The sequence below is a fragment of the Neoarthrinium moseri genome, assembly GCF_022829205.1.
Source record: "Neoarthrinium moseri strain CBS 164.80 chromosome Unknown scaffold23_Wmoseri_CBS_16480, whole genome shotgun sequence".
Taxonomy (NCBI): domain Eukaryota; kingdom Fungi; phylum Ascomycota; class Sordariomycetes; order Amphisphaeriales; family Apiosporaceae; genus Neoarthrinium; species Neoarthrinium moseri.
Window position 1 is genome coordinate 240402 of NW_026055137.1, and position 13973 is coordinate 254374.

General features: G+C 55.6%; 3 protein-coding genes across 3 annotated transcripts; all 3 read left to right on the forward strand.

Moving 5' to 3' along the window:
- Window positions 1-5027: 5027 nt before the first annotated feature.
- JN550_006570 (uncharacterized protein) lies at window positions 5028-5991 on the forward strand (the record flags this gene model as incomplete). The annotated part of the gene is made up of 2 exons (XM_049318324.1): window positions 5028-5678; window positions 5743-5991. The coding sequence occupies 2 exons, from the start codon at window positions 5028-5030 to the stop codon at window positions 5989-5991; spliced, it is 900 nt and encodes a 299-aa protein (XP_049171458.1).
- Window positions 5992-8967: 2976 nt separating this feature from the next.
- Window positions 8968-10689, forward strand: JN550_006571 (uncharacterized protein; the record flags this gene model as incomplete). The annotated part of the gene is made up of 1 exon (XM_049318325.1): window positions 8968-10689. The coding sequence occupies one exon, from the start codon at window positions 8968-8970 to the stop codon at window positions 10687-10689; it is 1722 nt and encodes a 573-aa protein (XP_049171459.1).
- Window positions 10690-12474: 1785 nt separating this feature from the next.
- On the forward strand, window positions 12475-13436 carry JN550_006572 (uncharacterized protein; the record flags this gene model as incomplete). Its single annotated transcript, XM_049318326.1, has 3 exons — window positions 12475-12717; window positions 12811-13102; window positions 13204-13436. 3 exons carry the CDS (start codon window positions 12475-12477, stop codon window positions 13434-13436), a joined length of 768 nt encoding a protein of 255 aa, XP_049171460.1.
- Between the last annotated feature and the right edge of the window lie 537 nt (window positions 13437-13973).

Here is a 13973-nt window from a genome sequence, read left to right on the forward strand (position 1 = left end):
CTTGACCAAGCCGGCCGGCTCCCGTGTAATGTCTTTTGAGATGGCAAACAACCAAGACTGGACAGCTGTTGTTCTTCTGCCCAGGCAGTTGGACGCCAGAAGGCTTGCTGATCATGAGCCAGGGATGAGCCTTGAAACGAGCTTCCGCCGTGTGCGTAGCTATGTAAGCACGACGCGGAAAAAGGCTGGCGGGAAAGCAGGCAAACCTTGTAACAGAGCTTCCCGGAGCTGTGGCCTATAGGAACCGTGGCTGCTGTGGCCGGTCTTCCCATAGCTAGGTGAAGCTGAGATCTATCGGCTTATGACTTCACTACGGGGTGCTATGTTATGGAGTCCATGGGCGGGAAACAGAGAGTCCATGTTTAGAGTTGCCCATCCCGTCCCTTGGTGTCGAGGTTCTTTCCAGACATGAGGGGGGGTTGAACTTCAGTTTCCAAGTAACGGTCAGCGTCGAAGTCTCGGCCCGTGTTGAATCCACGGTTGTCATCAGACGGTCCAGATCCACGTTCGTCATGAACCGGCCCAATCTGAGGAGAAAATGGCCGCGTCACGCTGTGTTCACAATTTCTATTGAACAGGCCGTGAAGCACGCCAAAGAGCTGATGAGGCAGGGTGGAGGGAGGTCCAATGTAAGCCGATATCGCTGTACGCTAAAACTTCCCATTCGGACAGAGGATTGCCTTTCCCCGGCGGTTGTAAGTTCAACCAAAGTTCCGGGATCTAGAGTGAGAGTTTAGGATCTTCGGACATTAACAAGATACGGCAAGGCAGGCTTGGCAGGGGTACATAGATTCAACGAGTGGCAGCGGAACCCGCTCTCGTTTTCACACTCTGAAGCAGTATGTTATTGGTCGCCACTCACGGTTTCCTGCAACTTTGTTTCTTGGAAACCATATGAGTAGGTGTCTGTAGCCAGCTGATAGGGCAAGGCAGTAGAGTCATAGCGGAGCTGAATGCTGGTTACTAACTTGTCGTCAGTTCACGAGATTAGGTACTTCATGGAATGGGAATACGTACATCTACCATCTGAACTCTGGATGTTTGGATGGTATGTAGATGCCTCTTCATGATACTTCTCCAACACACGACACTGCTATTGCCGTTGGATAGTAGGAGATGCACAGACTCATAGTCATCGCCGGCCCATATGATATGTTGAATCCTCACCTTGACTTACAACAATGATATCTTCTGCCTAACTTCAGTATATTTCACTGCAGGAATCCCGCTCACTTTACACACTGTAAGTATAAATTAGAAGTAGGATGTGCTCATGTATCTTGCCTCGACTAACAAGCCAGAATAGCACGCGGCCCACAAAGCATATCATGGACAGTGGCCTAGAACCATGGCTCAGAGCCTACTCGATATGGCGCCAAACAGCTGGTGACGACGTGTCGCAGTTTGGAAACATGCTAAGGCAGAACCGTCGATGGACGATGGTGTGTTCGATGGATCCAGTGGTTCCGGTCAAAGGGCAGGGCCCATCGATGTATCTAGCCTTAGCGGAACCATTCACTTGGGACTGATCGATCGAGCCGATGGCCGTGGATCCACGGAAGGCAGTCGAGCAATCTAGTCTCTCCATGTGACGCATGCCGGGTCTGACGTTGACTATGTCGAAAATATCACTCACAAGCAGCACGCTCTTCGCATACTCAGTCTCACGATGGTGTCAAATGACGGATGGCAAGACGCCGACCCCCTGGCCAACCGGCGGTGCCAGGGCATGGGCCTCGAAGCTGAAAGTCATCCGAAGTCAGGTTTACCTAGGTGAAGTGTGCCAGTGTTTGACGACACGTCGTTCCCAGTCACAAGACTTGTTTACCCCGCCCTATGAGGCATCGACGATGAGCGTTTCGTCATAAAGCGAGTCCTGTACCGATACGGATGCCTGAAACATGGTGCGATCTCCTTCGGCCTTCCTAAGAGCGACCGGTAGTGTGGGTGGCCCAAGCTGATCTTTATGCACATCTCGCAACGGCCCAAGCTACCAACTTAGCTCACAGGATCTTGCGATGACATCTTTCGGCATGGGCGACTAGCGCAGGGCGGAGGTGGTAAGGCTTAGTGAGTCCGTCGAGCCCAAAACTGCCCAAGAACCACGACGTGGCAGGTTAGTGTGAAACACTCGAGCCCCATGCGAGCCTCTCGTGGCACGGCATCGTGATCCCGGAGAAACAATGCTCACGGCTCACGGCAGGAGGTTGGAGCCGCGCTGTTGACATCCATGGAAGGGATCAAGGCGTTCGTCGAGGTGGTGCCACACGATGGTTCCAATCCCGATCCCATCAGGTGTTGTCTGCATCTCGTCGGGACCGTGCTCGTCTGGCATCGTCTGCATGATCTCAGCAATCAGCCCCAAGCTGCAATGCAACCTCCTCAGACACCCACACGTCGGCTGTAGCCTTTTTGGAAACCTCTGCATTGTCGGCCAGCGGAGGATTGATCTCTTGCTCGCTGGATTGGCCCGCCTGACTTACACGCTCGGAAATCCCGTTCGCATACCGAACGGTATCCCCGCCTTCCTGTCATAAAAGTATGGAGATGAGGTTCGTCATGCTCGTCGCAGCCCGGTGGATTTGAGTGCCAAAATTTATGTCATCCCGTTTTCAGGGTCCTGTGCTGCTGGAGCTCGTGTGGCCTCTGCTGTCGGTCGTCTTACTGAATGGGATATCCCTGACTATTTTTGGACCGACTAATCCTCTTGGCGGGAGGTGGGCCCTGGAAGTTTTCTAGAAGGAACGGGGACACCGCCCATCGTGAGACCCAATCCAAACCAGGGAGGCCGGTGCTGGTCGCACGATACAGGACGAGGGAGGGCACTGACCGGCGGAAGAACACTGCCTTATCCTTCATACTCACCAGCACCGGCATAAGCTGACACAAGCAGGTCCTTCATGGAGTTGTGCACTCCGGCTCCCGCCACACGTGTCGTTTGACTCATTCACACGAGCAACATGGAATGGATTTCTCTGTGTATCACAGTACGGTAGCGGGCCCTACAAAAGGTACCTGTTCAATAATACGTATTGTGTCGGGTAAGAGCAGTGGCTGGATTGCCGCCCAAAGGAATCAAGATCTTGGTGAATTCTAACTTTAAACACAATCGCGGCCGTAAATAGCAGTGAAATTGTCAATCTCTCTTTCGTTTCTGGTCACGTAAGATTGCACGTTGAGCTAAAATGGCCGGGTCCATGCCACTTCGAGAACGCCGGTTCTCCCAGAACTGAACTGGCCCTCTCTGCTTCCGAGCACCGTTGATGGGGAAGATATCCACCCACCAATGCTTGGTCTCTGGTTGTCTGGTTGTCTGGCCTTACCATCCAAAGCTGAGGAGTCATATACTGCAACGTTCAGGGGGGTTTCCCATTGACATAATCTTGTCAGCATGGAGCATGCCAAGGCTGTTAATGAGAGGAATCCCCAGTTGCGGATACGGCATGGGTATCAGATGGTGGCTGCGTGGCAGCATGGATCAGTGACACGAGAAAACCACAAAATCCCCGATGCAGGCATGTGGCCCGTGGATGGACGTTGCGCTGCCATTGATACCAAGTATGGAGCGACGAATCAGACGCCGCACCACGGGACGATCACCAATGACTAAGACAGTGGTCAAGAGTCTGGAGGCTCACGGACATAGTTGAGCCGCGCTGATCATAGGAAAGCGCTCGGAAGTTGCATCATACGAGGTTAGAGAGGCATTGAGCATTGAGCATTGGGCAGGCCCGGAGCCATTGGCTTTTCTCCCTTCTTCACCCTTCACACCCCGTGGAGTGGCTCGGCAGTTGAACAGACTTTGGGGGATGGGCCATCACAATGATGTTTCGTCGACCATGGCTGCCCAGCGAGCGTGCGTCAGATACATTGCGTCTTGGCCGTGACATCAGACTGGCGGGCGAACGAACTGCTCGTTGAAGAAAGTCGGAGGTCTCAAATTGCAAACAGGCTATCCCTGGTCTTGGCGACTCCTGGCCACGTTTTTCTAATCCCTGTCACCACAATATAATTCTGCAGGCGGCTGCGGCCATGTGGCCACGCAGCCACGCCGTGAACCCTCGCCCATCCATCCTGGGTGGGTGAGAAGAAGAAGGAGGATTGTGCATCTGACGATGACTGTACATGCCTATCAGGATTGTCACACGAGTACTTTTGCCCACTCAAGAATAGCAATTGATTTTGATTCTAAAAGCGTCCCTTTGTTAGTGCTGCCTTCTGGCGGGAGGGAAGTACGTACGTAGGTCACAAAAAGTCCAGCCGGCTGTGGGGCTGAGGGCATGTCCTCGCCCAAGTGCAACTCACAGACCTAAACTCCCAAACTCCCAACCTTGGAACCTGGCTAGCAACAAACCAGCCAACCAACATCATCCAAGACGAGACTCACTTGCAACCCACGATCTTCTTCTCGGCTGTGGTCGAAACACTTTCCCCCCTCTCACACCTTTCTCTTTTTTGCCACGAGAGCGACTGCAACCCCCCCTTGGTAGGCACAGGACAGGACGTCTTGCACTGATCGCCATCTCGCCATCGACCTTCTCCGCCGGTGCAGCGGCTTAATGACCTCGGACAAGCATTACCAGCGCTAGCCTCAAACACAACGGCGGTCACTCAGCCCAGTTGGCTGGCTTTTTGACCCTGAAACACCCTGATGCAGACCAGGGGCTCCGCACTCAACGGCCGCACACGCTGATTGCCCCTTGGCCGCCGCTCCACTCCACTCCACGGCCAGGCACCTCGTCGCTGGGTCCCCACGACGAACTACCCCCCCGGCGTCCAGGCTTGCCCTTGCCAGACCCCCCCTTCGACGGGGCCTATCGCTGCCCTTCTTCTGTTCTGGTTCCAGAAGAATTGGTTCCCACATCCTGGCAGCCCTCCATTCTCCTCCGACACGCTGGCACTTCAGCCTGTCCGCACTTCCCGGAACCCATCTGCCTGAACCACGCGGTCTGCCCGGCTCTGCTCCTGCCCATACGCACGCATAAAACTACCTGCCTACCCCCCCCGTCCCGTCCGTGTCTGACACCATGTCTTCCAACCCAAATCCAAACCCAACTCCCGCCCAAGAGGAATTCCAGGACCTGCTGAACAAGAACGCCGGCAGTGACAGTCCACGTGTACACCCTGAGGATAGAGACTACGCTCGCGAGGCCGACCAGAGCGACGAAGACGAGGAAGACCGCTTCCGCAACGACCAGATAGACGCCGCCATGCGCATGCCCAGCATGAGGGGGCCCGTCGAGGGCGGCAACTACAAGCTGCCACCGGCCGCGTTCGACTCCGGCCGCGCCACCGGTGTCAAGGGAGTGATTGCGGATGCCAGAGCATATGAGGAGGCCCGCCAGACGAGATGGCGCGACAGGGTCCGCGCCGCCAGACGATCCGTCTTTGGCATGGGCAACGTCGGCAACACGACCACCATCACCAGCAAGGGCTCCCAGAGCGAGGGCAGTGATGACGAGCTGGACGCCGACGAGGAGGCCTTCCTGCAACAATGGCGCGAGGCGAGGCGGCAGGAGCTGGAGAAGGAGGCCCAAGGCGGCATTCGAAACCGCAGGACCAGCCCGAGCCTGCGCATGTTTGGCCGCATGGACACGGTTGACGCTTTAGGCTATCTTGATGCCATCGAGAAGGTCGGCAGGGAGACGGTAGTCGTCGTGTTTGTCTATGACAACGAGGTAAGCCTTTGCTGTCCCATCCTGTTACTCTCGCCGGCGCGACCAGTGCTAACACGTTCCGCAGTGCCAAGTATCAGAGCTCATCCACCAAGCGATGCGGCCCTTGGTCGCGGAATTTCCCTATGTTCACTTCGTCAAAATCCACTACGAGGACATTGAGTTCGACGCCGCCGCGGTGCCCACCGTCCTGGCCTACAAGAACCAAGGAGACCTGTTTGCCAACCTGACTGGCATTATCGACATGATTCCCGAGGACGATGACTTCGACACCGACTCCCTGAAGAGAATCTTCCAGAAGCACAGCATCATCTAAGTATGTTTGCCGGCTTTTCATGCGAGGGCGTAATGAGTCTGCCCACGTCAGATTACGAGTCGCACTTGCCCACGCTCCCTACGAACCGTCTTGCTTGTTGTCTATCTGTTGAGGCAATGTTATTACGCGCGCATTTGATACCCTTTGATATGAACGTCTGGTCTTCTGGCATGTCATGTTGGCTCAGGCTACAACTTCAAAGTTTGTCATAACTTTGCATCTGGTCATTTCCAACCGTCTTTATCGTTCCATGGTGGCAGCGACGGGCTCCTTCTTGGAGTGGATTCTTTTGATAATGGGAGAGGGGCGATCTCTCCGGGTTCTGCATTTCCCACATAGAGGCTGATTTGGGCACACCGGATGCTCATGGGCAGTGAGAATAGTGTATCTCGCTGGTGGAGTTTGGGCGTTGATGGATTATAGAACTGGCCAAAGTCTGCTTGCGATGGCTCATGAAATTTGGTTTGTCGGCCGATAGAGGACCGTCGATGGTACACCGATGTATGATATCTAATGAGGCACATAAAAAAACTCACCATACTTATTCGTACGATGTCCAAGTTTCTTGCTCCGTGTGTATGAATGCTTCAAACCACTTGCTGCGGATAGATGCTCATTACAGCCAATATTCATTTGGTCCAGACAGGCTCTACAGGACTGTACTTGATATATTGATCCCATGTAATTGATGAATAGTTTTGCCCAACGTGTTGCGGCATGGTCTCCCACACTGGCTTAGTTAGACGCGGCACAAGTTACCCACTGATGATTTGCGCGGCTATTTGAGCTCTTACTCGAATGATGGCTGGCGAATCCGGAAGACAGGTCGTTTGCTCCAGATACCTAGCCAGCCGCTCGGTTACCATACGATGAAGCCTAGGAAGAGTCACAAAGCCAAGAGCAGCCGTCCAAGCTCCCGTTTTCTGCCAGGCCGGCAAGAATCGGAACCTGTTGCGCCCATCGTGCAAGACCGCACCTGCGCTTTGCAGGCATTCGCAAACTCGTCACTCTTCGCTTCTCGCTTGTACAGGGCCAAGCGACAGTGAGCAGCAGCGTATCACTTTGGCGGCGGAATGGGGATTATGTACCATCCAGGTGGAAAGATAAGACGTATATCTAGAAGTAGCAATGTAGTCAAGTTCCGAGACACAGGCTGCTCACTTAGGTAAGCAGATCTCGCATGCAGGTAGAATGTTGGGCTGCTGTTGGCAGGATGCACATGCTTGGCTTTAGCGCCGTGCCTCTCTGTCAACGCGCGGACCCCGCAGTTTAATGGGCGCCCGAAATGGACGCGTGACAATCGTGCAGGTGAGCCCAAGAATCACTTTATACAGACCAGGGGTGGTCCCACCCCTCCATCGCGGGCAGATAGGTAGATAGATGGATAGAGCCGTGATTGACAACTCGAGATTAGGAACAGGAAGCCGTGGAAGGACGCGGCTGTGGCTCAACTTCCGGTGAAAATGCACGAACTGCGTAAGTCTTTCAAAATGTATAAGAGTCACGGCAACTCGTCGCGTATACATGCGCTCGATGTTGTACTGTGGAAATGCGGTTTCAGTCATTATCCGCGGCTGCAAGCCACCCCACCTCGTGGGTGGCATTCCCATTCCTTTCTCCCAGTTGGATACCCATGTTGGCATCAGCCAGCACTAAAAGTGCGGCCTGCCAGGCGTCATATCACACAATGAACCTGCCTCAAGATTGCCTATTCGGTAAACCCTGGGCGCCTTCCACGGTGGGGTGGCCTGTTGCATACCTCTCTGAACTGTCCACGAATCCGACCCGAGTTTCAACGGGACCTGCCACCTCGGACTTCAGTGGAGAATTGCAGGAAATTCTTGGGACAGCCGCCGTTGGCTCATTTTATCTAGAGAGATGCGTCGACAAGGGCAGATGCGATGCTCCTCCTCCTCATCAAGTCGGTCAGTGGATATACATCCATACAGTACGGTATCATAGATATGTCTTCTTATCTAAGACGAACGGGCCCCGCGTCGCAGTAGCACGGGATTAGCAGGAAGCAGCGGCGCCCCCAGACTGGTCAGACACCCTGCTAGCCAGCCTGGCCGCTGTCCACTGCCTGGGCGACCCACCCCCTCGTGCCCCTCAAGGCGGCCCCTCCATTGCTTATCCATGGCTTGATGGGCACTTATCAGCCGCCGTGGTGCGCTGCGCTGTGCTGTGCTGTGCTGAGGTCTGGGGTCTGGGGGTCTGGGTGTAAGTGGGCAGGGCGAGGCAGCTTGACGTCGCCGTAGGCACCCAGCCCAGGCAGGACTTTGAGCATGAACCTTGGGGAACGGGCAACCGAACTTAATCTTCGATACCTTCTCTTTGACCTGGAATCCCTCAGGAAGCAGATATCCAAGGGCTTTCTTCCAGTACATTGCACACACTCTCACCTTGAACAACGCACAACACCCCCCAGAACAGCCCACCGGCTTCCAGGCGTTGCCTTGACGGACCTCGCCTCGCCTCGTCTCACCTCACCTCACTTCTGACCTCGGACCTCTCGTCCATCCCTCTCCTTCGCCCGCCGGCTTTTGGGGACCGGTGACACGCCTCCCTCTTATAGCTGCCCCGCATTCGCAGACTTGACCTGCCTCGCCCTGCCTGTGTGTCTGCCTGCCTCCTGTCTGTCCTCAGCCTCCTCGCATCTTGTCATCCTCGGTTTTACCCAAGTCTTTGCGGTAAACTCGAGGCATGACGTGACCTCGCGGAAAGGCCTCCTCTCACCACGTTATGGAACAACCTGAGCCAACTGCTCCTCCCGTCGATATACCCAAAGCTGTCTCAACACAGGCAACGGCCAGCTCGCCGTCCAACAACGCCAGCAGCCACCACCACCGCCGCGCACCTCCGCCACCTACTACCCGGAGTGCCACGACCTCCAACTCGGTCCCATCTCTTCGATTTCCCCGCCCGGCTGGGAATAGGCAGCTCACCAACTGGGTGTCGTCGAGCCAACCAGACATCATGCGTGCCATGAACTTCCCCGACGATGCTCCGCTGGATGCCAGCATCACCGATGGCTACGAGGTGATCGGTACCGACGGCGAGAGCCAGTCCGAGTCGGCCGAGGCCTACGACACCCAGGCCTCCGAGCCCGGAGACGACGTCCAGAGTCTTGCTGACACCGACACCGGCACCGATGCCTATACCAATGACGTAGACTCAGACTCCTCCGACGAGGAGGAGGACGACAACCACGAGGAGTTTGCCATGGAGCATACAGCCGAGTTCACCGAGCACAACGCCGCTCAGAGCGACGGAGAGGACCATGAGAATGATATGACATACTCGGAGCGAAGTCTTGAACATCCCACGGAGTTGTTCACATCTGGCTCTCCCCATTTATCGCGGCAGGCATCCCTCTCGGGTCAGGACGACCACACAGGCCACACGTTGCAGCAAGCACGCTCGTCCTACGAGCATCTTGTCAATCCCAACTCGGAGACTATCAAGCGACCGAGGAAAGTTACCGAGACTACACACGAACACTCCAAGGCGGATACTTCCGCCGAGGGCAAATCGTTCTGGCGCATCTGCAAAGAGATGTCTACGCGCTGCAGGCATGACAGAACTCTACAGATGCGGGCTCTGTGGGTTGCCACGCTCGTCATAAGCTATTCTCTTGTGCACTCGATACTGCTAAGTGATGGGACGACAAGCCAGAGCAAGATGCTATCTACCGTTCCTGTGGCGTCCGTGTCGTCCGTGTCGACGTCATCCACCGTTGATTTTGTTGTTTCAACTTCTACGGTGACATCAACCGTCACGGCTACAAGGATTCAGTCCCATGCCTTGCAGACAACCAGCTCCTCGAGGGGTTTGGCTAATATCCCTTCCCACGCTGACCTCGTCATGAAAAAGAAGCTTTGTTCCGCCGACACCGTAGGTCGGAACGAAATCTTACTCAGGGTCCCTGAACAGTTCAAGGCCTCATGGCTCGCAAAGCAGGCAGTCATGATCTCTGTCAGCCGTGGGCTAGCGGATATACCCTCCGAATCCACCAAGATCACGTCGGTAGAGGAAGGATTCGTCATCGAGGTGCCCCTAGCAGAGGCCCATGGCATTCTCGACGTGTCGCTTGCCACAACCCGCAAGCCAAAGATCAACGAGACCTTCCAGGTCAACTTTGGCAGATTCATGATTGGGGATGCGTTCGATGCTGGCAAGCAACTCATGAAGGGTTTCGCGCAGACCGTGGTCGACACCGTCAACGGTACAACGGCATGGGTTGAGGAGACGTGCATTCCGGCCTTTGACATGATGGCGAAGCAAGCCTCGGTTCCTGATTCTATTATGCACGGCCTACGAGAGGCCAGCAGCAACGCCTTGAGCCTGTCTTCGCAGATCTCGGACCAGTTCAAGAAAGCCTTCACGGAGGAGCGGATGCGGCAGGCCGAGACGGAGCTTCTCCGGACGGCGCAAGACGTGCGTGATGATGTGGCGTTGGGCCTCCTCCGGGGCCAGCTGAGTTCCAAGCTCTGGTGGCTCAAGGTCCGAGGACGGACAGCGGAATACGAGCAATACCTGGCCGCTGCGGGGCCATACTACGAGCAGAAGCAGGCGGAGGCGGCCCAGGCGAGCCGGGCGAGGGCGGAGCGTGTCAGGGAGGAGGTGCACGCCCGACGGAGGAAGGGGAAGCGCGAGGGCCGACGATCGTTCTGGAGGGCCGGCGAGGGTGGATTCTAGGGTTTGTGGGAGTACTTTGACACGCACGCACTTATACCACATGGTCGGCCAGGGATGGGAATTCAGGGATTGGCGTTCTCGGATGTATTGCTTTAGCAGCCTTCGTTTGCTTTGTGTAAGTCGGCCAGCAAGGACTCGTGCCCGGCCGGAGATGGCGGCCGTGGCTGTAGAGGGCCTGGATGGCATGGCATAGCCTGTCATGGCGGATAGTAGATGTGACGGAGCGCCTAGCGCAAGGAGGAAGACTAAGGCATAGGCTCTGTCTCATTACACGCATGTAGTTGGAGTTGCTAGCTAGGAACAGCAGTCGCTGGAGCAACGGAATACGGACAGCATATACACACCTCTCTCCATATCTATACTTCGTTGCATACATGCGAGGTGCCTCTGCACACAGACCCGGCTACAGCAAACCGCACCTGCCTACATAACATCGCTACCAGCGCTGCGCTCTTATAGTATTAGTTCCAAGGCAGACAGTGCAAGCAGGGTGCGTCCCACGATGTCCACCGCACCCACTTAGACTCTTTACGATTGTAGAGCACTATTGGCTCCTGAGAGGGTCCAACTAGTGCCAAGAGTTGGTGGCAAACTACGGCCATTGTCTCTTCTGATTGGCTGCTACGGGCAAAGGGTCATCTTGAGTAAACATGAGTTACCACGAGGAAGTGCAGGGCACAGACCAAGAACCCTGAAAAAAAAATCTACACAGCAAAGAGAAGCCCCGGTCTGCAGTGGCTGAAGATTGTCAGTGCAACCTTTGGAAGTACATACAGTACTGACGTTCCCGCTGACGAACGATGAACTGCCTAGCGCTGCCCGAAGGGTACCTAAACCTCACGGGTTACCTAGCTTGGGTAGCTATCTGGGCAACGAAAGACGGATGGGATTCTGACCCGTAGCTAACGAGATGGGTCACCTGGCAGACCTCCCAAGAGCACATCGCCGTACGTGCCAACTGTAATCGTAGATATATATAATTTTTTTTTAAAAAAAAAAAAAATTTTTTTAGTGTCTTTTTTCTTCCTCTATGATACTGGCTTTCGCTGTGACTATTGACACAGGCAGGAGGGCCCAGGGTGGGAACTTGCTGCAAGAATAGACTGGGCTGCAAAGGTGCTGTCGCATTCAATGCCTGGCGTCTCGCTGTGTGTGTGTGTGTGTGCCCCTCGGGGCTGGCCTGTTCGACGTGTGTGTGGCTGCTGGCGTGGCTGCTGGCTGCATGTGTGTCCCATGTGCCATTCGATGTCTCCCCTTGTCCCATGCCCCGAAAAGGGAGAGGAGGGGCTAAAAAACCCAACTAACTAAAACGACAGGCAGTGCGCCGCCCGCTGCCCGCAATTTCAGACCGGCCTGCCTGTCCCCCCTCCATTCGACATTTGTTTGCACCGGCGACAACAACTGAACTGCATAATTTTCCCACTGCCTCAGTTCCCAGACCCAAGACGCCTTTGACTTTGCGAACCCATCGTAGCTTGCACTTTGAGCTTCACAGTCTGTTTCCGCCAAGGTAAGTGAAATGCACGCACCGCCTGTTCACCCACCTTCCCTTCGCTCCCCTCCCCGTCCCGCGCGCCCGCCCTTGTCAACAGAAAAGAAAACAACCACCACCCCGCCCCCGCCTCTCCCAGGGATCCCGTCTGGGCTTGCCTCGCCATGCCATACCTACACAACGTCCCGAACCTAGCCCGCTGACATGTGCCTCGTTTGTTCCCCTTACCACAGCAGCCGACCCAATATCCACACTCACGTCACCGTCATTTTTACGTCCCACCGCCCGCCACCATGAGCTCTACCGACAACACCGAGCCCAAGGTCGAGGAGACCAAGCCCGAGGAGGCTGCTCCCGCCGCCGCCGCCACCACTGAGGCCGCCACCACCGAGGAGGCCAAGGCCCCCGTCACCTCGTCCTCCGTCTTCTCCATGTTCGGCGGCGGCGCCAAGAAGGAGAAGAAGGAAGAGGAGGAGGACCGTGGCGACAACTCGGGAAGCGCCAAGGCCCAGCGCGATGCCGCTGCCGCCAACGAGGTAAGATTCTTGTCCCCGCACCCGTCCCCGTTCCCCCTTCGAGCTGGATGAACGAGAAGGAAGAGAAAGACTTCCTTCACATCTCCCTGTCAGGCGTGTATTCTGACGTTTTGCGCCCGCCCACAGGAGGAGGCCCCCGAGTCCGAGGACGTCCACTTCGAGCCCGTCGTCAAGTTGACCGAGAAGGTCGAGACCAAGACCAACGAGGAGTCCGAGGAGCAGATGTTCAAGATGCGCGCCAAGCTCTTCAAGTTCGTCAAGGACACCAGCGAGTGGAAGGAGCGCGGCACCGGCGACGTGCGCCTGCTGAAGCACAAGGAGAACGGCAAGACCCGTCTGGTCATGCGCCGTGACAAGACCCTCAAGGTCTGCGCCAACCACTACAGTACGTATTCATCCGCCTGCCCACACGCCTCCTCCAGAGAGCCAGACTCGCGTCCACCAACCAGCAAGAGATCTCAAGACTGACTTCCCCTTTCCTTCCAGTCGTCCCCGACATGAAGCTGTCTCCCAACGTTGGCAGCGACCGGTCCTGGGTGTGGAACGCCGCCGCCGACGTGAGCGAGGGTGAGGCCGAGGCCGTCACCCTGGCCATCCGTTTCGCCAACTCGGAAAACGCCAACCTGTTCAAGGACGCCTTCCTGCAGGCACAGAAGGACAACGAGGCCCTCTTCACTGCTGCTGAGAGCGAGACCGCCGAGCCCGCCACGGAGTCATAAAGAGACTTTACGCGCAGGTGGCATGCAGATGGAATAGGAAATGAAGGTGGACTCCTACTCTACCTCTCTCTCTCACTCATACACACACGCAAGGTGTACCACGGGGAGAGCACGACGCATTATTTTTGGCCGGCGCAGACGTGATTTTGCTGCACCACCCCCAAGATTACACATCCCCAATAGCCACAACATTAGAATTCCGGGCAAGGGCTATCCTTCTCGGCTGAGAGAAGAAGTGATAGACCGGCATGATTCGGTGGAATAGCCACCCGGCCCGCCCACCATCTTACACTACACGCAACCCCGAATCTGAGACCACTTCACGAAATAAAAAATAAATCCCCCCTAATAGATCACGTCAAGAGCCACCCATGTCAGAAAGCTGTTTGGTGATTATTAGTTGTATATACAGTTGCCCCCATCATCATGATAGCGTGCCGTTTGGCCTACCGATATGCCTTCGAACCTAACACCATGCGAATAGGTGATCAGTTGTATGTGTTGTAAAACGTGAGCAGTTCGTTCTGTGTAGATGAT